The sequence below is a fragment of the Suricata suricatta genome, chromosome 13 (genome assembly GCF_006229205.1).
Source record: "Suricata suricatta isolate VVHF042 chromosome 13, meerkat_22Aug2017_6uvM2_HiC, whole genome shotgun sequence".
Lineage (NCBI taxonomy): Eukaryota > Metazoa > Chordata > Mammalia > Carnivora > Herpestidae > Suricata > Suricata suricatta.
The window spans coordinates 61,252,167-61,278,120 of record NC_043712.1 but is presented as its reverse complement, the minus strand read 5'-3'; the positions used below and the strand labels follow the sequence as shown (position 1 = coordinate 61,278,120).

The 25,954-nt window shown below is 36.6% G+C and overlaps 1 protein-coding gene across 1 annotated transcript in view; it reads right to left on the bottom strand.

Moving 5' to 3' along the window:
- LOC115276244 (zinc finger protein 782-like) overlaps positions 1-15,881 on the bottom strand; it is a 60,053-nt gene extending 44,172 nt beyond the window's left edge. The window contains exons 1-3 of the mRNA XM_029920174.1: positions 15,794-15,881; positions 13,381-13,436; positions 7,809-7,935 (exon numbers count right to left, since the gene is read on the bottom strand). Coding sequence (XP_029776034.1) covers positions 7,809-7,935; positions 13,381-13,436; positions 15,794-15,806 — 196 coding nt within the window. The 5' untranslated portion in view covers positions 15,807-15,881. The remainder of the gene's footprint in view (positions 1-7,808; positions 7,936-13,380; positions 13,437-15,793) is intronic.
- Between the last annotated feature and the right edge of the window lie 10,073 nt (positions 15,882-25,954).

Genomic DNA, 25,954 nt, shown 5'->3' with positions numbered 1-25,954 from the left:
TAAGGGAGACGGACGCCTGGGTGGCTCAGTTGGTTAAATGCTCGACTCTTGATTTTGGCTCAGGTTATGATCTCATGGTGTGTGGGTTCCCATGTTGGGCTATGTGCTGACAGTGCCGAGCCTGCTTGAGATTTTCTCTCTCTCTCTCTCTCTCTCAAAATATTTTTGTAAGGAAGAAGTAAATCTTTCATTATTTGCAGATTACACATTACTATAGAAAACCCTAAAAACCACCAAAAAAAACCTACTACAACTGATTAATGAATACTTAAGGTGGCAGGATACTAATTCAATATACAGAAATCCATTATATTTCTATACACCAATAATGAAGTAGCAGAAAGAGAAATTAAGAAAACAATCCCAGTTACAATTGCACCAAAAAGAATAAAATACCTAGGAATAACTTAGCCAAGGAGGTGAAAGACCTGTACTCTGAAAACTATAAAACACTGAAGAAAGAAAGTGAAGATGACATAAATAGAAAGATATTCCATGCTCATGGACTGGGAAGAACAAATTTTGTTAAAATGTTCATACTACCAAAAGCAATCTACAGATTTAATGTTATCCCTATGAAAACATCGAGCGTATTTTCACATAACTAGAACACTAGTTTGTGTGGAACCACAAAGACTCCAAATAGCCAAAGCAATATTGAAAAAGCAGAATAAAACTGGAGATATCACAATTCCAGATTTCAAGTTATACCACACAAATCTTTGTAATTAAAACAGTATGGTACTGGCACAAAAACAGACACATAGACCAATAGAATAGAATGAGCCCAGAAATGAGCCTATAACTACATGGTCAATTAACGCTCAACAAAGGAGACAAGAATATGCAGTGAGAAAAAGTCTCTTCAACAAATGGTGGGAAAACTGCACAACTACATGCAAAAGAATGAAACTGGACCACTTGCTTACATCACAAAAATAAACTCAATATAAATTAAAGACCAGAAATCATAAAAATTCTAGAAAAGAGCAAAGTCAGTAATTTCTCTGACATTGACCATAGCAACATTTTCCTAGATATGTCTCCTGAGGCAAAGGAAATAAATGCAAAAATAAACTATTGAGACTATATCAAAATAAAAATCTTCTGCACAGCAAAGGAAACAATCAACAAAGCTAGAAGACAATCTGCTGAATGGCAGAAGATATCTGCAAATGACATATCTGATAAATATATATAGTATACAAAATATATAAAGGACTTATTTGACCCAACACACACACACACAGAAATAATAATAATCCAATTTAAATGGGTAGATGGGGTTGCCTGGGTGGCTCCGTCGGTTAAGAGTCAGACTTCAGCACAGGTCATGATCTCACGGTTCGTGGGATTGAGCCCCGTGTCAGGTTCTGTGCTGACAGCTAGCTTGGAGCCTGGAACCTGTCTTCAGATTCTGTCTCCCTCTCTCTCTGATCCTCCCCTGCTCAAGCTCTCTCTCTTTCTCTCTCTCTCCCTCAAAAATAAATAAAAAACATAAAAAAGTTTTTTAAATAAAAACATAAAACTGGGGAGATGACATGAATAGACATTTCTCTACAGAGGACATACAAATGGCCAACAGCAAATGGAAAGATGCTCAACATCACTCATCAGTAAAGAAATGCAAATCAAAACCACAATGAGACATCACCTCACACCTGTCAGAATAGCTAAAGTAAAAAACACAAAAAACAATGGATATGGAGCAAAGGAACTTTTGTGCACTATTGGTGGCAATGCAAACTGGTATAGCCACTGTTGAAAACAGTATGGAAGTTACTCAAAAAATTAAAAATAGATTACTATATGACCAATTAATTCCAGTACGGAATGGAAGAATACAAAAACACTAATTCATTTTTTAAAATTTATTTTTGATAGAGAGAGAGAGACAGTGTGAACATGGGAAGGTCAGAGAGAGAGCAAGACACAGAATCCGAAGACAGGCTCCAGGCTCTGAGCTAGCTGTCAGAAGAGAGCCTGATGTGAGGCTCGAACCCACAAACTGTGAGATCATGACCTGAGCTGAAGTTGGATGCCCAACCAACGGAGCCACTCTGGCACACCCAAAAACACTAATTCAAAAAGATATATGCATCCCTATATTTAAGGCAGCATTATTTATAATAGCCTAGATAAAGAAGCACTGAAAGTATTCACAAATAGATAAAGAAGGTGTGGTATATACACACAATGGAATATTACTCAGTCTTAAAAAAGAGTGAAATCCTTCCATTCACAACAACACACATGGAACTAGATGGTATAATGCTAATAAGCGAAATAAATCAGTCAGAAAATGACAAATACTATGTGTTGTATTGGGCTCTGCACTGGGCATGGAGCCTGCTTAAGATCCTCTCTCTCTCTCTCTCTCTCTCTCTCTCTCTCTCTCTCTCAGCCCTTCCCCCAATGTGTGCATGTGTGTGAGCACACTCTCTCTCAGAGGAATAAAAAAGGAAGAAGAAAGAGAAAGCCTAAACAGATTTATCACAAATAAGGAGATTGAATCAGTAATCAAAAATCTCCTAACAAAGTCCGAAACCAAATGGCTAAACAGCAGAATTCTATCAGACATTTAAAGAATACTAATCTTTCTTGAACGCTTTAAAAAAATGGAACAAAGAACATTTCCAAACGAATTTTATGAGACCACCATCAACCTGATTGTAAATCCAAACAAAGGCATCACAAGAAAAGAAAACTACAGGCTAATATCCTTGATGAACATAGACTCAGAAGACTAGCAAACTGAATTTAATAGCACATTTAAAAGGATCTTATATCATTAACAAGTGGGACACAAGGTTGTTTATATGCAAATCAATCTATGTGATACACTATATAAAGAAATGAAAGAAAAAAAAATAGCATATCAAAGCCCAACATTCATTCATGATTAAAATTCTCAACAAAATTGGTATAGAAGTAAATTTCCTCAATACAATTAAAGCATAGATGAAAAGCCCACAGCTGACATCACAATCAACAGGGGAATACTAAAAGCTTTCCCTGTGAGACCCAGTAGAAGGCAAGGGTGTCCACCATTACCACTTCTATTCAACAAAGTATTCAAAATCCTATCAAAGGCAATTAGACAAGAAAAAGAAATAAAAGGTATCTAAAACTGAAGGGAAGAAGTAAAATTATGTTTGCAAATGACATGGTTCTATATGTAGAAAACCCTAAAGACTCAATTTTAAAAAACCCCAAAACTGTTGAGGCACCTGGGTGGCTCAGTAAATGGCCAACTCTTGATTTCAGCTCAGGTCATGATCTCACCATTTGTGAGTTCCAGCCCCATGTTGGGCTCTGCACTGACAGCATGGAGCCTGCTTGGTGTTCTCTCTCTCTGCCCCTACCCTGCTTTTGCTCTCTCTTTCACTTGAAAATAAATAACTAAACATTAAAACATAAAAATAAAAATTAAAAAATGGACAAAACTAATAAATTTAGTACAATTAGAGGATTCAAAATCAACATAGCTTCTATATACAAACAATGAATTATCTGAAAAGAAAATTTTTAAATACTTAGGAATAAATTTAACCAAAGAGCTGAAAGACTTGTATACTAAGTATTATAAAACATTGATAGAAAAAAATTAAAGAAAATACAGATGGATTAAAGAATAGTACTGTTAAAATGTCCATAGTATACAAAGTCACCTAGAGATTCAATGCAATTCCTATCAAAATCCTAATGGTATTCTTTACAGAAGTAGAAAAAAATCTTAAAATTCATACATAACCACAAAGACCTTGGATAGCCATAGCAACCTTGAGAAAGAACAATGTTGGAGGCTTATGCTAGGAAAAGATAGGATTCAGTAGGCAGAGAGAGAAAGGTTAGGACCTGAGGTCCCTGGGTAAGGAAAAACACATATTTTGGAACAATGCTTGGAGTGTCTGACCATAGCAAACCTCCTTGGGCATAAGGTTCCTCCTAAGAATGTAATAGATATCACTTACTTACCCTCAGGTTTCCCTCAGGAATTTGATAAAAGACCTAACTAAAAATAAGTATACCATAAAACATATGACCCACAAGGAATGATATGGCCACAGGCCATGCCTCATACAATGGAACTGCACCAATCGGGAATGGACAACTCAGCATCTACAGTTATCAAGCCAATAAGGGTAGAACCTGAGAAAGTTTAAGGGGGAAGAGGGGGGAATACCAGAATCTTATAAAACAAAGTCCATGCCTATGGTCTGCAGGCATTGACTTTCGAATGCACCCTCTGTAAAGAGCTTTCATACTATTCTTCCTTTCTGTTCTTATACTCTAATAAACTTTTGCTTGCTGCTTATTTTGTGTCAACCTCTTCATTCCTCAAGTAGTGAGACAACAAACCCCAGGTGGTGAGGTAAAAAATCCTACAATAGCATCATACTTCCAGACTTCAAAATATACTACACAAAACTAGAATAATGAAAACATTAAGGTACTAGCATAAAAACAGGCATCTAGACCAATGTGGTAGTACAGAGGGCACAGTAATATATCCATATGTCTAACTTAAGTAGTCTTAAATAATGGTGTCAAGTATACACAATGCAAATAGAACAGTTTCTTCAATAAATGGTGCTGGGAAAACTGGACTCTTACCTTAAACTACATATAAAGTAAACTCAAATTGGATTAAAGACTTAAACATAAGACCTGAAAATCATAAAACTCCTAGAAGAAACATAGAGAGAAAGCTCCTTTACATTTGTTTTGGCAACTGTTTATTGGATATGATACCAGAAGCACAGGCAACAAAAATTACAAGTGAGACTACATCCAACTAAAAAAAACTTCTGGACAACAAAGGAAATGAGTGAAAGACAAACAATGGAATGGGGGAAAATCCTCAAAAATTATAATAATGAGTAAATAAATATACAACATATATAAGGAAGTCATGTAACACAATAGCAAAAAAGAAATTAACTAGATTAAAATAATGGGCAAAGGACTTGAACTGACATATCTCAAAAGAAACCATACAAAAAATAAGGATATAAAAATGTGCTCAACATCACTAATTATTAACCACAAATCAAAACCACAATGAGGTATCACCTGTTAGAAATGGTGATCATCAAAAAGAAAAAAGATAACAAATGCTGGATGTGAAGAAAACATAATTCTTGTACACTGTCGGTGGGAATGTAAATTGGTGCAGCTCTTATGCAAAACAGTATGGTGGTTCCTCAAAAAAACAAAAACAGGATTACACTAGGGGCACCGGCTGGCTCAGCTGGTAGAGGATAGACTCTTCATCTTGGGTTTGTAAATTCAAGCCCAATATCGGTGTCAAGATTAGTTGAAATCTTAAAAAAAAAAAAAAAAGAACTACCCAATAATTCAGCAATTCCATATCTGGGTATATATCCAAAGGAAATGAAATCAGGGCCTCAAAGAGATAATCTGCATCCCCATGTTCACTGCTGCTTTATTCACAATAGCTAAGACATAATCTAAATGTCTGTTGATGGATAAATGACTAAAGATGTGTGTATACATGCATATGCACACACACACACACACACACACACACACACACACACACACCACACAGGAACATTATTTAGTCAAAAAGGGGAACAAAATCTTGACATTTGCCCCAACATGGATAAACCTTGAGGGCGCTGTGCTAAATGAAATAAATGACACAGAAAGACAAATATTGTTTCAATGGACCTAAAAGAGTCAAACTCATAAAAAAAGTGTAAAATGGTGGTTTCCAGGGGTTGGGGAGAGGATGAACGGGATATGTTGGTCAAAGGGTCTGAAGTTAAGTTATGCAAGATGAATAAATTGTGGAGATCTAAATACAGCAATCTGAGTATAATTAATAATACTGTATTGTTTGCTTGAAATTTGCCAGAGGGCAGATTTTAAGTGTTTTCACCACAAAGAAAACCAAGGTAATGAGGTTAGGTCATGGATATGTTAATTAGTTTGACTGTGGCAATTGATTCACAATATGTACATATATCAAAACATCGGTTGTACACAGCTTAAATATATAATTTTTATTTGTCATTATATTATCAGTAAAGATGGAAAAAATGCACAAAAGCCATAACCAGACATTTTCGTGCCTAAGGATACATAGATGGCATAAGAACATTAGAAGTATTTAACATCACTAGCCATTAAGGAAATGCAAATTAAGACCATGATGAGTTACCACTAGATCCCCATTACAACTACTAATACAAAAACTAGTGATGATACCAAGTACTAGGAAAAATAGGGAGTAACTGGATTTCTCATACACTGCTGCTGGAAATACAAAATAGTATAGCCATTCTGAAAAATAGTTTGGTAGTTTGCTAAAGAGTGAAACATATACTTACCATACAACCCTGATCATACTCCTAAGGCATACTCTCCCAGAGAGAAAGTAATTTATGTTCACACAAAAACTTGAACATGAATGTTCATAGCAACTTCATTTATAATAGACCCAAATTAGAAACAACCAAAATATCTTTCAGTATGAGAATAGCTAAATAAACTATGTTATATTCATACAGTGGAATACTATGTAGATGGAGAGCATTTTAGTAGTTCGTAGAGATTCAGGGCAGTGTGGGAAAGAGGATGGGTATGATTATAAAGAAGCAGCATGAGAAAAATCTTTGTGGTGATAGGACAGTTCTGTATCTTGATTGTTATGGTGTTTACAAAAATCTCCAATTGTGATAAAAGAACACAGAGTTATTCATACACCCTAGACCAATGTTTAATTACTGGTGTTGATATATTAAAGTTATATAAGATTTAAGCATTGGGGGAAATCTGCAAAAATTAAAATTGTGCCAATTACTGTCATATAAAAAGTTTTTAAAAAAGTATAGGTAAAAAACAAAAATAATCAGAAAACATTTGCTTAAGAAGGCAAGACAAAGATAGAGTTTGTAAAACATATATTAGAAAAAGGTCTGAACTTCTGAGAAGATAAAGAAACCCAAAAGACTTTAAAAAATGAGCTGAAAATGTGGCTACTTCATTAAAGGAGATTATTATTGGTAAAAAAAAAGTACATGAAAAGAGGCTCAATATTGTTAGTCACCAGAGAAATACAAATTAAAATGCCGTAATACCTAGATACTAACTAGAATGGTAAAAAATAGTAAGGCTTACCAAACCAAATGTTGGTAACCAAAGAGCAATGCGAACTCTCAAATATTGCTTATAATCATGAGAAATGGGAGACCCAACTTGGAAACATTTGGCAGTTTCTTATGAAATTACATACAAACTTCTCAGAAAACTCAGCAAATTTAACCCTAGGTATTTACACAAGGGAAATGAAAACACATTGAAACAAAGACTTTATGTAAATGTTCATAGTAACTTTAGTCATAATAGCCCAGAACTGGAAAAAAACCCAACTGAAAGGATGACACACAGATCCAGGAGTCTCAGAAGCAGTAAGCTAAATGAAAGAAGCTAGACAAAAGAGAATATATACCTTATGTTTCCATTTATATAAAATTTGAGAAAAGGCAAGGTGCTTGCAATAGAAAGCAAATCACTGATAGCTGGGGGTCTGAGAGTAGGTGACTCAACGCAAAGGGGTACAAGGATCTTTTAGGGATGATAGAAACATTCCAAATTATGAGTCTGATGATGAAAATCTACTATGTAATTTTTCACAACTCACTGACGTGTACACTAAAAGTCCTGAGTTTTATTTTCTGTTAAAACACACCTCAGCAAAAATGATCAACATTTTAAAAAGAAAAATGAAAAACCAGAATATGCAGTTGAAAGGGAGTCCCATGGTAAGGTCTGCTCACCCACTGAGACCAGGTGGCTGTAGTTCTCCAGCATCACATCTCTGTACAGGGTCCTCTGAGCATAGTCCATTTGCCGCCACTCCTCCTGGGTGAACTCCACAGTCACGTCCTTGAATGACACTGATGCCTGTTAACAGCACAATTCTAATCAATCTGTCCAGAATCAGGGACATGGAAAAAAATTTTGAAAACTAAGTCTTACTATATTTACTGTTTAGAGTTTAAAGCAAAATGCTATAAAGGATATGACTATCATGGCCATAACTCTGTCTTGGGGATAGCACATGATTAGTAAAAAAAAAAATATCTTCATGCTTGGAATTATTTATATTTACTTTTTTTTAAAGTTTATTTTGAGAGAGAGAACATGTGCATGCACTGGCAAGGGGCAGAGAGAGGGAGGGAAAGAGAGAGAATCCCAAGCAGGCTGTATGCTGTCAGCATAGAGCTTGACACAGGGCTCGAACTCACACACTAAGAGATCATGACCTAAGCTGAAATCAAGAATCAGACACTTAACTGATTGAGCCACCCTCACTCTCCTACTTATATTTACTTTTAATTTACATACAAACATTGCTGCTTAATATAATAAGAAAGCTTAGTGTCTTATTTTTTAGGTAAACTTATTACAAATAGGATTCCTGTATACATTTCCCATACACAAACAGATTACACTGAGCACTCTAGAGTATGCACATCCCAACCTGGAGATCTGTGCTGGGGTAAGAGAGAACCAATGAAGAGATACATGTAAGACTGGGGAAGTATTTACACACCAACAGACTCATATTTCAGGAGTAATGCTTTAGAACAGGATTCCTTCAACCCAGCACTACCAACACTGTGGACCAGATAATGCTATTTTTGTGGAAGACTGTCCTGTGCATTTTAGGATGTTTATCAATATCACTGTTTCAATTGATTAGATGCCAGCAACATCTCCAGTTGTGACAATCAAAAATGTCTCCAAACATTGCCAAATGTCTTCTGGGGAGCAAAATGGACTCCAGTTAGGAACCATTGATCTATATTAACAGTGGGCAATGTCTTAAGCAGCAAAACAAAGACCCAATTTAAGAGAAGAATTATACTCCGGCAAAGGTGAAGAATGAGAAACTAATCTTTATAAGAAACAAAATCTGGTCATTATTTTCCTGTGTAGCTATATACAGAGATGCTGCAAAGCAACTGGGTAGATATTGATGTCATATGCAGAGACTGGAAGAATAATCAAGGATCAGAGGTTGGGTCAAATGTCCCAAATGAGGCAAATGTCCTTCATTTGCACTTAAAATACCTGTGGAACATACAGATGGAATTATTTATTTCATTGTTGGTTGCATGATTTTCAAACAGAGGCCTAAAATGAAAATAAGGATTTAGGAGACATATGTCATTAAGATGATAACTGAAGTTATCAAAGAAAAAGGGATGTCTGAAAAAGAACAGAGAAACAGGAGAGAAAAAGACTAAGGGAATACCAATATTTAAGAGGCAGGTAGAAAAACAAAGTCCATGAAGGCTGAGAAAGAATTCTGAAATGGTAGAAAGAGAAACTGGAAATATTAGAGTACTGGAAATTAACATAAAAGAGAATTATAAGCATGATTCCTCTAGTTCAAGGTTATAGACCTAGCATATCCCTGCCTTCAAAACCAGTCAGGTAAAATATAAAACATACTATAAAAGCAAACAAAAGAGGAATACAGAGAAACATCCCAACAGAAGGCCTGAAAATTTGAACAAATTCTGAAAGACAGAGGGTAAGATGATATTAGATAAGCAAAGCAGGACAATGCTGGCCACAATCTAATACAAACATAGGAGTGGACAGAAATAGCAGGGAAATAAGAAGAGTGTGAAAAGACATCCAAGGTTAAACTGAATAAGACCTAGAACCAAGTGTATAATAGGAAGAATAATTAACAAAGTAAATTTCCTATCTGAATAATTCATCCAAATGAGTGAAAAAAAGGCTGGACACAAAAAAATGTCATAGGGTAACTCAATGACCATCTGGGAAAAGATTAATCTATATCTTGTACCACAGAGCAGGAGAAAAATTAAAATGAGGGTGCCTGGGTGGCTCAGTTGGTTAAACGTCCAACTTCAGCTCAGGTTCATGGTTCATGAGTTCGAGCCCTGCATCAGGCCGTCTGCTGTCAGCACAGAGCCCACTTCAGATCCTCTGTCCCCCTCTCTCTGTCCCTCACTGGATCATGCAGGTGCCCTCTCCCTCTCTCTCAAAAACAAGTAAGACATTAAAAAAATTAAAATGTGTTCAAGATCTAAATGTAAAAAATAAAATCAAATTACAGAAGACTATAGAGAATAATGATTTTACAATGTTAGAGTGGGAAACACCCAACTATGACTGAAAGTCTAGGAATCATAAATGAAAAAACTGCTAAATTTGACATAAAAATCAAACGCCTTTATGAAAAAAAATCGTGAAAAGGCAAAATGACAAAAAGACTTCAGGAAAATTGTGCAATTTATATCACAGAAAAGTGCTATGACGATACATTGATACAGCAATTAAAATCAACACATCAGTAGAAAAACAGGCAAGGGATAAACTGTTAAACAAAAATGAAATATAGATGAATTACAAAAAACCAAAAAAAACAATGTTCCACCCCTCACTCATGAGAAGAGAAAGGCTTATAAAATTAAAGATTGTTAAAATCACCTTGGTAAAAAGTCAGTAAGTTTAACATGCTCTATTTGCAAGGCTGTAGAAAAGAAACACACACTCTCAGACTGTTGGCTCTACCTTAAATTACATCCAGAGTTGGACCACTTCAAAGTAACTAACACCTTTATGATCATCATTTCTTGGTAGGACTATAGAAATAGGCTCCTATATTGTTCCTCCTTCTAGTCTAGTGTCTATCTTCAGATAACAGATAGTATTATTCTTGTAAACTATAGTCCAAACTATCCTTTTGACATAAAAGGATAAAATCCCAAACCCTCAAAACCCTCCATATCACCTAACTAAATGAAAAGAGATAATGTGTTCATGAATTGGAAGACTCATTACGATCAAGATGTTAATTCTTCCCAAGCTGATCTATATTACAGATTCTATGTATTCAGTGCAATCAAAATAAAAATCTCAGCAGGCTCTGAGACAGACAAGCTGATTTTCTTTTTTATGTATTTGTGTGTGTGTGTGTGTGTGTGTGTGTGTGTGTGTGTGCGTGTGTGTGTGTGTGTGTGTGTGAGAGAGAGAGAGAGACAGAGAGAGAGCACGAGCAGGGGAGGGTCAGAGAGAGAGGGAGTTACAGAATCAGAAGCAGGCTCCAGGCTCTGAGCTAGCTCTCAACAGAGAGCCCGATGCAGGGCTCGAACCCATGAACCATGAGATCATGACCTGAGCCGAAGCTGGACACTTAACTGACTGAGCCACCCAGGTGCTCCAGACAAGCTGATTTTCAAAACTTTCTAAAAAGAAGCAAAGGACCTAGCATATCCCAAACAATTTAGAAAAAGAACAAAGTTAGAAGACTCACATTACCTGATTTCAGGAGTTATTTACTGTAAAGAGACACTCATCAAGATAGAATATTAGCAAAAGGATTAAACAGACCATCAGAAGTGAATAGAGTCCAGAAACAGACTCATACATGCATTACTAATTGGTTTCCCACAGAGATGCCAAGGTAACTCAATGGAGAAAGTATATTTTTATCCAGACAGGGTATTGAGAGATGGGTATACAAAGGTAGAGAGCACAAATATTGCAAGTATATGTTCTTCTATTCCCAATATTTAGAGTCTGCTGCCAGCACAAAATATTAAGACCCTCAGACCCTGACATTCTAGATTTCAGATTGGGCCAACTAGAACATATTTTGTCTTTTTCTGAAGAGCAGCCTTTATGCTAAAATAAAATTTAAAAGCTGATCCAAAAAGTAATTACTGATATTATAGATAAAGATTTTGAAATCCTAAGAGAATACTATTAATAAGTACATGAAAATACACCTAAAAATGCAAATAAAAATGAACAATTTTCTATGAAAATGTAATGACAACAGGGCACATAGCTGGCTCAGTCGGCTAAGCGTTTGACTATTGATTTCAGCTCTGGTCATAATCCCAGGGTCATGGTATTGAACCCCTTCTTCGGGCTCTGCACTGAGCATGGAGTCAGCTTGAGATTCTCTCTCTCCTTCCCTCCCTCCGCCACTCTCATGCACACTCTCTCTAAATTTTAAAAAAATAGGGGAGGGAAGAGCTGCAAGTCTTTAAAAGAAAAAAATACAAATACAAATCCAGTAGTCTTATGACTAATAAACATCCAAACTATCCATGCAAAAAACCTGTGTAAGGTCCAACTTTATAAGTGAATTTTACAAAATCCTCATGTAATGCAATTTTCTCATCTAAATTACTAGAAAAGCAGAAAACTTCTCCACTTACTTTCAGGAGACTATGACCATGATACCATAATTGGATAGCCTAATCCAACTTGTGGATACAGAAATAAAAACCCTGAATATAGTATTAGCAAACAGCCTGAGGAAATATGTAAGAAGCAACTTACCACACTTATTAGCAATGAGGGTCTATACAGGAATTCAGGTTAAAATTAGAAAATTCATTATACTATTGACAGTATTTCTAGATTAAAGGAAATAAGCTACAGTTTTATTCTAATACATGCACAAAAGGTAATCAATAATTCAAGGCATATTTATGACTGTGGAATCTTAGCAAACTGGTACATGGAGGGAACTTAACCCTACCCTAACAAAGGTTTCCTACCAAAAGTTGAGGGCAAACTTCACAGTTGATAGTGAAACAGTGTATACTTTTACTCAAGATTGATGTCACTTATTTCTTTAAAATTTTTTAATGTTTATTATTTATTTTTGAGAGCGATAGACTGTCTGTTCCCCCCTGGCCGGCGGGTCGGTGGATCATCATGGGTCCCTGAGGAGGGAGTGAGAATAAGGGGGCAGGGAGCATAGAGAGTGGAGGCAAGACAAGCGTTTCTGTTCAAGCCTCAGTTTATTGAGAAAATACCCGCACCTATATAAGGTTTAGGGCGGGAAGCTGACAGGGTTGGTTGCTAGGAAACAGGGTCAAGTGATTAAGGCCAGGGTAAAGGAGGAACCAAACTAAAGTTTTTAGCACAGCGCCTGAGGGGCCGGCACTACCCTGCCTGTAGGCGGTAGATCTTTGTTCTTCTGGCTTCTCCTGACAGGGAGTGGCACTTCCCTGCCTATCTTTGCAATTCAGGTAGCTCCCCTCAGGAAGTAAGTTGCCAATCGGCTGAATCTTTGCAGCTTCCCACAACAGACAGACAGCATGAGCAAGGAGGGGTAGAGAGAAGGAGAAACAAAATCCAAAGCAGGCTCCAAGCACAGAGCACAATATGGGGCTCGAACTCATGAACCATGAGATCATGACCTGTGCAGAAAAAGGACCCTTAACCAACTGAGCCACCCAAGCACCCTGATGTGACCTATTTCTAGTTCTCCTTTTCCATTTAATGCACTGATCCTTCTAAACCTTATAAATCCAATACTAAGTGCAGAATAAATGAAGAGCTCACCTGAGGTGTATTCATTTTCTGTGGCTCTTGGGAGAGTGCAGAGAAGTGTGGTCCAGCTGAGGGGACAGAAAGAAGACAGGGGTTTTGAGATCTGACCTGTCTTATAGCTCCTACATTCACGTCCCCAAATCTCAGCACCCTAGTCAAGGATCATCCTCCCCATAGGTGTGGGGCCCTCTGCATGCTGAAAGGGCATGAGAAGAAGGATCACCACCTGTTTCTGTATGACTCTGAAATGATCATGAGCTTAATTAAATCTGCAGTTTTATACTGAGTGAACATAAACTGTGATTTAACAATAATGCATGTGTCCTTCTGACTGACATAAAGAAAAGCAACAGAAGATTAGTTGAATTAAAGTACACCAAAGGAGAGACTACTTTCAGTAAAATTAACTTAGCAAATACTCAGCATGCATCATTTACATTATTTTTCTCAGTAATATTATTTGCCATCTGGTATAGACAAACCACAGTAAGCCTACTAAAAGACATGGGCTGCTTCAAGACAGGAAGTTTTAATTGTTTGTTTCAGCTGTGATGTATTTTTCAAAAGTCCCTTTTGATAAGATGCTTTATGGTGACTTACCTATGAAAGAGTAAATTGTACTCATTACCCTCTCTCACAACCTGAGTTTTCCCAGATAAGTCTCTGAACCTTTTAGGTTCAATGTCTTTAAAGCTTTCAAAAGAGAAGCAGATAACTTTGGAAAACACTTCTCTTATCATCACTCTGGGATCCTATGAGGTGAGGATGTCATTAGTGTCACATGTGGTGATGGACAGGTGTGACAGCAGTGTGACATCTGTAGAGTGGGGGCCATTTAAGGGAAGCAGAATTTTCTCCCTCTGCCTCGTTAAGGGTACCCCCCACACCTCGCCTTCACAAGCTCTCCAAGATGTGGCCTCTCCTGAGTAGCCTACCCTGGACCACCCCAGCTCACCTCACTCTTCTCAAGACTGGCCCAAACCTCCTACTGTCACACAGTGTGGTGGCTTCTGAAGGTGATGTCATCATGAAGTCTAGCTTATTCTGGGCAAGGGAATCAGGAATTGCATATCTAGGATCTGCTCCTTTCTGGGCCCTTCTGTCACTTTGAAGCTCCGGACAGAGGTCCAAGATCAGAGGCATGCTATCTTCCAGCTAAGACTCCTGTACACAGAGGTCCCTTGCTTCCGACCTCACAAAGATTTGCTTTGTTTCAAGGCAATTGGGAAATGGACCTAAGAAATAATTCATCTGAGGGGCAAAACTATGACCCTGGGAATTCATTATAATATGAGACTTAAAGACAGCCTGACAATGAAAGAATCAGGAATCTCTGTCTGACCCAACGGACTTGAAGAGACACTAAAAATCTCAGAATACATTTTAATTTTTTTTATGTTTATTTTTGAGAGACAGAGTGTGAGCAGGGGAGGGTCAGAGAGAGAGATACAGAATCTGAAGCAGGCTCCAAGTTCTGAGCTAGCTGACAGCACAGAGCCCAATGGGGAGCTCGAACCCACAAACCGTGAGATCATGTCCTGAGCCGAAGCCGGTCGCTTAACCGACTGAGCCACCCAGGTGCTCCTCAGAATCCATTTGACACATTGTCAGATTCCATCTACATTCACTTTCCCTTATATCCTTGGGGATTTGGGGACAGGCCACTTTGCTAAGTGCTGTGAAAACTGCAATGCTGGTTTTAGGCAGATGTGATATTTAGACAATGCCTGAGGTTGGAAGTAAAGCACACTGCCCTTGTATCCAAACTTCCTCACAGCTAGTTGTGACTTGACCACATGGTTCCACCAAGCTAAGCCCAAGAGCTTTTTTTTTTAAGTGGTTGTGAGGTTACAATAAACCATCCAATGAAAAGAACACAGTGTTTTCTAACTATAAGAGCAGTTGTTATTTATTCAGTTGAGTAGTGCTCGGCACTTGTCTATATACTTTACAAGTGATAACTTAGCTCTAAGTTTCAAAACAACCCCATGGGGCAGTCATATTAATACCATTTTGAGATGAGAAATCTAACTCTTTGCCAAATTCTTTCTATCGCCTCTGCTGAAATGTACCCGGGCCTTTTCTGGCTCTGGAGCTCAGGGTCTCACTGCAGACTTACGGTCCCCAACAGCGTTATAAACTCACTTTCCTTCCCGCCGCCACTAAGTCGGGCAGCAGACCGGCCGGACCACACGGTCCTGGCACATCCAGACCCTCATCCGGCACCTACTCAGGACCGGGCTCGGCCCCACCGGCGCGCCCCGAGTTCGAAGGGCCGGGTTTCTCCATCCGGTCTACGCTCCCACCGGCCTTCTGGTGGTCGAGGGCCGGCCGCGGCGCCTATCAGGGGTATCCCAAAGATTTCCCGCTTCCAACCCTAGACGCAAGCGCACCCCTCCCATAGAGAGCTCCCCTGCACTCTCACCCCAGGTGCGCATCCTTTACTTTCGGAGCAGACCTGGGGGCTCCCAAACCGCTGGCCTGCAGTCCCGAGACGAATGAGGAGGCGGGGCTACGACTGCAGTTGCGCGGAAGAAGGCCTGAATTCTCTTCCCAGAGTGCTGTACGAAGCCTAAGGATTCAAGACTACATTTCCCATAGATCTCCATGGTCACTTTTTAAGCTACTCTTTCGGCATTTACGCATTGTAGAAAGCGGGAGGGTGATGTTCTTTAATAGTCTCCTGCTCAGGTTCTCTCTGAGCCCAAAGAGGTTAAGGATAAAGCTTGAATAGAGGGTGCTAATGGCTATCGACTGAAATAGTATTTTCCCCCGTTAGGTTATTTGGAGACAAGGGGGAAATGTGAATATGGATTGGATATTGAAAATATTAAAATGATGGTTACTTAGGTGAAGTGCGAAAAAAAATTGAAGTTAAGTGGGAAAATTAATTTTGTGAAGAAAAAAGACATGACGACTGAGATATTTAGGATTGAAATGGTATAGCTGTAAAATTATAATTTTATAATTTTTCAACCTGGGACTTCCCACCGGCCCTGGTGTCCTTGGAGCTCAGTGTTCGACTGGGGGTCAAGACCAGAGCTGCAGGTGTAGATGTATATAGGAAAGCTGTTGGTTTTTATACATTAACATTATTGAATTCTCTTTCTGCAAAAAATTTTTATGTTATCTTGGATTTCCATGTGCATAGACCAGTTTGCTTGTTCTTGTTGACATTTATAATTTTTTGTCATTCTGTAAGGAATTACAAATAGAAGCATAAACATGCCGGTTAAACTATATTAAATCAATCAGTCATAATTGACTTTAACATAAATATCACCAACAGAAAGTGGTCACTACATCCGTTCATATAAGAAACATTTATTGCTAATCTGCTGTGCAAGAGACATCATTCTAGATGCTGGGATAGCAACATCAAATAAAAGAGATTAAATTCCCTCTCCCCATGGGCTTTGTGATCAGAATTGTTTTGGTCATGAAGAGACTATTAGGTGTCAATTGTCAAGAAACAATAGGACTTTGAGGATAGTATAATAATCAGGGCTTTTGAAAAATATGGTAGTAAAAAAAAAAGAAAACCATGGTAGTGTTGGTAAAGTAACTAATGATGGTAGGGAGGCGTTCTCACCACCAGGCCCATAGTGACTACAGGTAATTACCAGAATCTGGCAGAAAAGCCTCTCTTGTGAGAGCTGTGGCCTTAGAAAGAGAAATATCATAATGGCCACTACGTGGCTCAGCACAGAGAGCCAAAGGAATAAATACCCAAACCTCACTTGTACTCTTCCCTCTAATGCCCTATCCTCAGTTAAGTATTTATAAACCTCATTCAATACCTATTCCTAGAATTTCATCCACATATATCTTCTCCAGACCTTTTTGTCACCAAATTTCCAGTCTTATTCTTGTTTAGCGCCCTCCTACTGAACAATTCATTGAGCTATGGGACATGAATCAATAAAAATCTAAACTCAAGATATATCTCTTCTTCACAAAGTGAGAAACTAAATATCCTTACTTAAACTCTGTCCACTGGGAAGATTTATTTTTGCCACACGTTTCAGAGCCACCCCTAAGTGAGACTGAAATTGCAGAAGCCATACTTTCAATAATGACACTTTACATTATAGAGTCAGTTTGAAGTAGATTAGACTGGGTATATAGCCACAGGTCTCCTTTGGGGACTTTTTGGAAATGCTTAATTTGTATGTAATTGTGACTAAGTTATGGGGAATTTTGTCAAAGGGACCCAGTCAAAGCCTCCTGTCTGTAAAGTAGGAGATATCAAGGACGGAGAAAGAGGATTTGAATGCCTGTTATGATGACTTGTGTTAGTTTTCTTCCCATGAGACCCAGAATTTTTTTTTTTTTAGTTTATTTATTTATTTAGAGAGAGAAAGAGGCAGAGAGAGGGAGAGAGAGAATCCCAAGCAGGCTACACTGTCAGTACAGCAGAGGCCAACACAAGGGCCTGATTTCATGAACTGTAAGATCAAAACCTGGCCCAAATCAAGAGTTGGATGCTTACCCATCTTAGCCACGTAGCTCCCGGCCCCAAGACCCAGAACTTCATATATAGGTATATATCTTAAGAAATACCTTAGTAAAGTGGCCATTTACTTCCATTTCAATGAATCATAGAGAGAGCCACCACTGTAGATCCCTTCAGGTCACCAAAAAAGATGACTTCACATGAGAACTACTCAGAGAGCTTTTAAAAAATATTTGTCAGGATCCCATTAGGGACACACAGGTATATCTCAAAGATATAGTGTGTTTGGTTCCAAACTATCACAATAAAGTGAATATTGCAATAAAGTGAGTCAAATGAATTTTTTTGCTTTCCTAATTATAACACTTATGTTTACTATATTGTTGTTTACTAAATGAGCAATAGCATTATGTCTTAAAAAACAATATACATATCTTAATTAAAAATATTTTATAGCCAAAAAATGCTAACCATCATCTGAACTTTTAGCAATACATTATCACTGATCACAGATCACCATAACAAATAGAATGATAAAGTTTGAAATATTGTAAGAATTGCCTAAATGTGACACAGAAGCATGAAGTGAGCAAATGATGTTGGAAAATGGTGCTAATAAATAGACTTGCTCAATGCAGGATTGACACAAACCTTCAATTTGTAAAAGACGTAATATCTGCAAAGTGCAATAAATTGCAATAAAATGAGTTACGTCTTTATATATTTCATTGGTGTGAAAGGCACCATGAGCTGCTCCTGAGTCCACAGTGAATACTCATGTACTGAAAATTTGGCCTTGACCAAAACCAATTCATCCTTCTTGGTCTAATATCCTAGAATCCACCTTCATATATGCTACCTAGTTTCTGCTTGTACTATTGAGCAAGATCTTGAGTTCGTGTGTGTGTGTGTGTGTGTGTGTGTGTGTGTGTGTGTGTGTTTTAATTTCTGGATTAGCCCTTGCAATTTTCATTCTGAGCATAGCTGGGTTTTTATTCTCACTATAGGCCTGGAGCCAGCAAGGGAGGTTCTACAGGCAAAGCCTGAGGACAGTGTGCATTCCTTTTCATGGATAAGTTATGTTAGGTCCACCCTTTAGGATTTAGAGAGAAAGAGAAGAGAGCCACTGTCAGAAGTCAGTTAACCTTCACTTCTTTTTCTCAGCCTCACAAATAGCGATTTTTAGTAAACTTTATAGGCTTTGAAATTGCATAGTGTGCCAAATACAATGAAACCTGAACTACCTTCTAAGTCTCAAAGGCCTAATTTGCTTTTAATCGTAGTTGTACACCAAAGGCAAAGTGTACAGAACAGAGAATAGCTATTCTGACCAACGACTAGTAGATGTTTGACAGTATCCTTCTCAGATAATAACTTTGGGCTTCCTGGATACTTAATAATCCACCCTAAGTGAAGCAATATAATTTTCTCACCTTGATCTTAACCTCATTCTAAGTCCACTCTACCAGGGATTGGGGAAGAACATGTAATTACCTGGCATCCATCCCCATATGGGTTGTGATAATTTTGTAAATTACATTACAGAACTGTAATGTCTCTCTTGAAGATATTCTTGTATTCAAACCTTATCTGAATGAGTACATGACATAAACTCCATCTATTGAGATCCCGAATATATTGGATCACTTTTTAAACTGTTAAGTCAACTCCATCTTGGAACTCTCCCTCTTGATTTCTGTCACTATAGCTTTGTTTTGTCTTCTCTAGAGATTCATGCAAAAGGAATCACATAGTATATAACTCTTTTGTGGTGGATTTTTAAAAACCTTAGGGTAATAATTTAGAAATTAATCTTATAGTTGAATTCCAGCAATGCAGAAACAGACTCACAGAGCGAGAAATAACTGTTTATGAGATCAAAAGGTACTCATTGTGCCCAATGGTTTAAATCCAAAGACATGTACTCAATCTGATTTCCTAGTTCTTAGACTTTCCCAATAAATGTCTAAAATTCCATCTAATATACTTCCTCAAATTGTGGGTACAATACTAGCTGTAATTCTTTGAAGAAATAGTGGCCTCAAACTACCCAAATTTGTTAAAAAAAATATTAACTTGCACATCCAAGAAGTTTAATGAACCATAATTAGGGCAAATTTAAAGAGATTTATACCTAGACACATCATAGCCAAAGTACTGAAAGCCACACATACAAAGAAAAAATCTTAAGCAAGAAAAAAACAATATGTAAGGGGTTTATCAATATAGATAATGTCTAAGTTCTCATCAGAGAAAAATGACCCTAGAAGGCAGTGGAATGATATAATCAAAATACTGAAAGACAAACTTCTAATAAAGAATTTTTTAGCCAGTGAAACTATCTACCAGTTATAAAGGTAAAATAAGGACATTCCAAAATTTAAAAAGACTGAGAGAATCCCTTGATATCAGAACTGATTTATGACAAATACTAAAGAAAATTCTTTGGAATATAGAAGAGAATGACACTAGATGGGAGCTCAAATTAATTGGAAGAAATGAAAAGTTTAAAGAAATCAATATCCATGTTAAAAATAAGAGAAACTAAATATATTTTCACATTTCTTCTGTTAAATTCCTTAAAATACATAACTTTGTGTAAATAATTATAATACTGTAATGTTGGTTTTATAAGGTATACAGATATAATATACATGAAAATAATTGCACAAGAGGGGAAAGGAATAGAGTTGGAGAAAATATATTATATTTCATAGGAATCAAATTAACGTAAATTTGAAATAAACTGTAATGAGGTAAGATGCATAATGGAATTTCTAGAGCAGACACTAAGGAAATGGTTTAAAATATAGTAAAAAAATAATCAGTAGAGGAATTAAGATGAATACTAAAAGATTTACTTAACACAAAAGAAGTTAGTAAAGGAGGAAAATAGGAACAAGAAGACTAAGGACACAGCAACTGTAACTCTGACCCTACTAATAACTGCACTAAATATGAATTGTCTAAACAACCCAGCTAGAAAGCAGAGATTGGAAAAATGGATAATAAAGTAAGACCCAACTATAACAATCTATAAAAGACATACATTTAAAGACACATAGGTTGAAATCAGAAGAATGGAAAAGATATACTATGCAAATAACAACCCACAGACTGATGAAGGGGTTGTTCTAATATTGGACATTGTAGGGTTTTTAAAAAGTTTTTATTTAAATTCAAATTAGTTAACATACAGTGTAATATTAGTCTCAGGTATACAATATAGTGATTCAACACTTCTATACAATATCTGGTGCTCATGAGAAGTGCACTCCTTAGTTCTCATCACCTATTTAACCCATCCCCCCAAACTCCTCTCTGTTATTCATCAGTTTGTTCTGTATATTTGAGTCTGTTTCATGGTTTGCCTCGCTCTCTTTCTTCTTGCTCATTTATTTCTTAAATTCCCCATATGAGTGAAATCATATGGTATTTGCCTTTCTATGACTAACTTTTTTCACTTAGCATAATACACTCTATGTCTAACCACATCATTACAAATGTCAAGATTTTACTTGTTTTTATGGTTGAGTAATATTCCTGCATGTATGTGTGTATACACACACACACACCCATATACCATGTGTGTATGTGTGTGTGTGTGTATATATATATATATATATATATATATATATATATATATATATAGCCCATATATACCACATCTTTTTTTTCCCAGGTACTATTCTGTTTTATTATAAATTTATATATATATTTTGCTTCATATAATAAAAACAGTCATGATAATAAAATCATGAAAATCCACAACATAACATTACTATCAACATCTAATACTTACTGAGTATTGCCAGGAATGGGTGAAGTGCTTAGCAAGCATTATTTCATTCATACCTCACATTTTACTCACATTATTTCATTACAACAGTAACATAGGAGATACTTATTACCCTCATTTTCAGATGATGACATTGAGACGCAGATGTAAGGTAACTTGATCAAGATCAAAATTCTGTAAAAAGCAAAGCCAAGGTCTAATCAATCAGTCTGTCTTCTGCAACCCACATGGTTAATCTCTCCATGTTGCTATACACAAAGCTTTCATGGATTTCCTAAGCTCTGTTTAGTTTCTCTGATGGCAGGCAATTCAAACATTAACAAAACTGAGTACCTAGGCCAAAAGATAAAGGCCAGACCACAGTCAATGGTAAACCAGACTCCTAGAAAAGCCCAGACTTGGTATGTTGACCACTTGATATATCCAGATAATGTTTCTATTTTATTTTTTAATTGAAGCATAGTTGACACACAAGGTTACATTAATTTCAGGTGTACAACATAATGGTTCAATAAGTCTATACCTTATGCTATGCTCAACACAAGTGTAGCTACCATCTGTTACCATCCAATGCCAATACTATATCCCTTCTTATGCTGTACCTTTTCTTCTCGTGACTTATTAATTTCTTAACTGGAGGCCTGTACCTTCTACTGTTCCTCACACATTTTGTCCATCCTCCCATTCTGTTCCGCTCTGGCAACCATCAGTTTGTTTTCTGTATTTATGGATCTGCTATGTTTTGTTTTGTTTTTTAGATTCCACATATAAGTGAAATTGCATAGTACTTGTCTTTCTCCTATTTCTCTTTGCATAATATCTTCTAGATCCACCCATGTTGTTACAAAATACAATATTTCATTTTTATACTGAACAATATTCGATTGTGTACATACACCAGATCTTCTTTATGCATTCTTCTATTGATGTACACTTGGGTTGCTTCCATCTCTTGGCTACTGTAAATAAAGCTACAGTAAAACAGGAGTGCATATATTTTTTTGAATTAGTGTTTTATTTTCTTTGTGTAAATACTCAGTAGTAGAATTAGTGGACTATATGGTATTTATATTTTTACTTTTTTAAGGAGCCTCCATTCTATTTTTCACAGTGGCTGCATCAGTTTACATTCCCACCAATAGTGCATGAAGGTTCCCTTTTCACCACTTCCTTGCCAATGTTATTCTAGCCATTCTGACAGGTATAAGGTGATATCTCATTATGGTTTTGATTTTCACTTCCCTAAGATTAATGATGTTGAGCATCTTTTCCTGGGTCTATTGGCCACCTGTATGTCTTCTTTGGAAAAGTACCTATCAGGTCCTCTCTCCATTAAAAAAAATTTTTTTAATAGTTTATTATCAAATTGGTTTCCATACAATACCCAGTGCTCTTCCCCACAAGTGCCCTCCTCCATCACCACCACCTCTTTTCCCGCCTCCCCCTTCCCCTTCAACCCTCAGTTTGTTTTCAGTATTCAGTGGTCTCTCAAGTTTTGCATCCCTCTCTCTCCCCAACTTTCTTTCCCTCTTCCCCTCCTCCTGGTCCTCCATTAGGTTTCTCCTGTTCTCCTGTTAGACCTATGAGTGCAAACATATGGTATCTGTCCTTCTCTGCCTTACTATACCACATCTTTATCCACTCATCAGTTGATGGGCATTTGCGGTCTTTCCATAACTTGGCTATTGTTGATAATGCTGCTATAAACATTTGTGTATATCTGTCCTTATGAATCAGTATTTTTGTATTTGTTTTTTAAATAAATAACTAGTAGTACAATTTCTGGGTCACAGAGTAGTTCTATTTTTAACTTTTTGAAAAATCTTCATATTGTTTTCCAAAGTGGTTGACCAGTTTGCATTCCCACAGTGTAAGAGGGTTCCCCTTTCTTTGCATCATCACCAACATATGTTGTTTCTTGTACTGTTAATTTTAGCCATTCTGACAGGTGAAATGAAAATCAAAACACAATGGTCCAAAATCTGTGTGATGCAGCAAAAGTAATCATAAGATGGAAGTTTAAACTAATACAGACTTACATCAAGAAGCAAGAAAAATCGCAAATACACATTCTAACCTTACACCTAAAGGAGCTAGAGAAAGAACTGATTAAGCCTAAAGCCAGCAGAAGAAGGGAAATAATAAAAATTGGAGCAGAAATAAATGATATAGAAAGAACAAGAACAAAAACATTAGAACAGAGCAATGAAACTAAGAGCTGGTTCTTTGAAAGAATTAATAAAATAGATAAACTTCTAGCTAGATTGATAGAAAGAAAAAATAAAGGATCCAATAGATAAGATCATGAATGAAAGAGGAGAGACCACAACCAACCTACAGAAATACAAAGAATTATAAGAGAATACTTTGAAAATTATATGTGAAAAAACTGGGCAATCTGGAGAAAGATAAATTCATAGAAACATATAAACTACCAAAACTGAAACAGGAAAGAATAGAAAATTTTAACAGACCCATAACCAGTAAAATTTAATCGGTAATAAAAAAATCTCCCAACAAACAAAAGTCCAGGTCCAGAAGGCTTCCCACAAGAATTCTACCAAACATTTTAAGAGGAATTAATACCTCTTCTTCTCAAATTGTTCCAAAAAATAAAAATGGAAGGGAAACTTTTAAACTCATTCTAGAAGGCCAGCATTACCTTAATTCCAAAACCAAACACCTCACAAAAAAAGAGAATTACAGGCCAATACCCCTGATGAACATGGATGCAAAAATTCTCAGCAAGAGACTAGAAAACTGAATTTAATAGTACACTAAAAGAATTAGTCACCCTGATCAAGTGAGATTTATTCCTAGGCCACAGGTTGTTTTGCTGGTTATGGATCTGTTCAAATTTTTTATTTCTTTCTGTTTCATTTTTGGTACTATGTGAGTTTTTAGGAATTTATGCACTTATTGCCCAGTTTTTCAGTATATAATTTTATATAATATTCTCTTATAATTGTGTTTCTGTAGTATTGGTTGTGATCTCTCCTCTTTCATTTGTGATTTCATCTATTTGGGTCCTCTCTTGTTTCTTTTTGATAAGTATGGCTAGGGGGGTTATCAATTTTATTTATTCTTTCAAAGAACTAGCATTTACTTTCATTATCTATTCTGTTTTTTTTTCTTTCTATATTGTTCGTTTCTGGTTTAATTTTTTTTTTTTATTATTTCCCTTTTCTTTGGGCTTTAGGCTTTATTTGCTGTGTCTTTTCTAGTTCCTTTAGATGTAATGTTAGGTTGTGTATTTGGGACCTTTCTTGCTTCTTGAGGTAGCCCTGAATAGCAATATACTTTCCTCTTAGGACTGCCTTTGCTGCATCCCAAAGACTTTGGATCATCATGTTTTCATTTTCATTGGCATCCATGTATCTAAAATTTTTTTCTTTAATTGCCTGGTTAACCCATTTATTCTTTACTAAGACGTTCTTTAACCTCCATGTATTGGAGGACTCTACAATTTTTTTCTTGCAGTTGATTTCAAATTTCATATCATCGTGATCTGAAAATATGCATGCTGTGATCTCGATCCTTCATACCTGTTGAGGACTTATTGATGACCTGTTTCGGATAATATTTCATGTAAACTTGAGAAAAATGTGAATTCTGTTGCCTTAGGATGAAATGTTTTGAATATACCTATTAAGTCCATCTGGTCCAGTGTGTCATTCAAAGCCATTGTTTCCTTATTGGTGTTCTGCTAACATGATCTGTTTATTACTGTAAGTGGGGTATTAAAGTCCCCTAGTATTATGGTAATATTATCAATGAATTTCTTTACCTTTGTGATAATTGATTTATATACTTGGGTCCTACAGGTTAGGGGTATAAATATTTACAATTGTTAGCTCTTCTTAATGGATTAAACCCCTTAATTATTATATAATGCCCTTCTTCATCTCTTGTTACAGTCTTTGTTTTAAAATCTAGATTGTCTGGTATAAAGTATGGATACTCCAGCTTTCTTTCAATGTTCATTAGCAGGATGGGTAGTTCTCCATTCCCTCACTTTCAATCTGTAGTTGTCTTTAGGCCTAAAATGAGTCACATATAGGTGAATTTTGTTTTTTTATTATCCGTTCTGATACCCTATGTCTTTTGATGGGAGCATTTAGTCATTTTAAATTCAGAGTGATTATTGAAAGATATAAATATTGAACTATACTTGCATCCTGGGAAAAATCCCACTTGACTGGGGTGAATGAATTCTTTTAAAGTATTAATTGGATTTGTCTTGCTAGTATTTTGTTGTGGATTTTTGTATTTATGTTCTTCAGAGATATTGGCCTGTAATTCTCTCTTTTTTTGTGTGTATAGTATCTTTA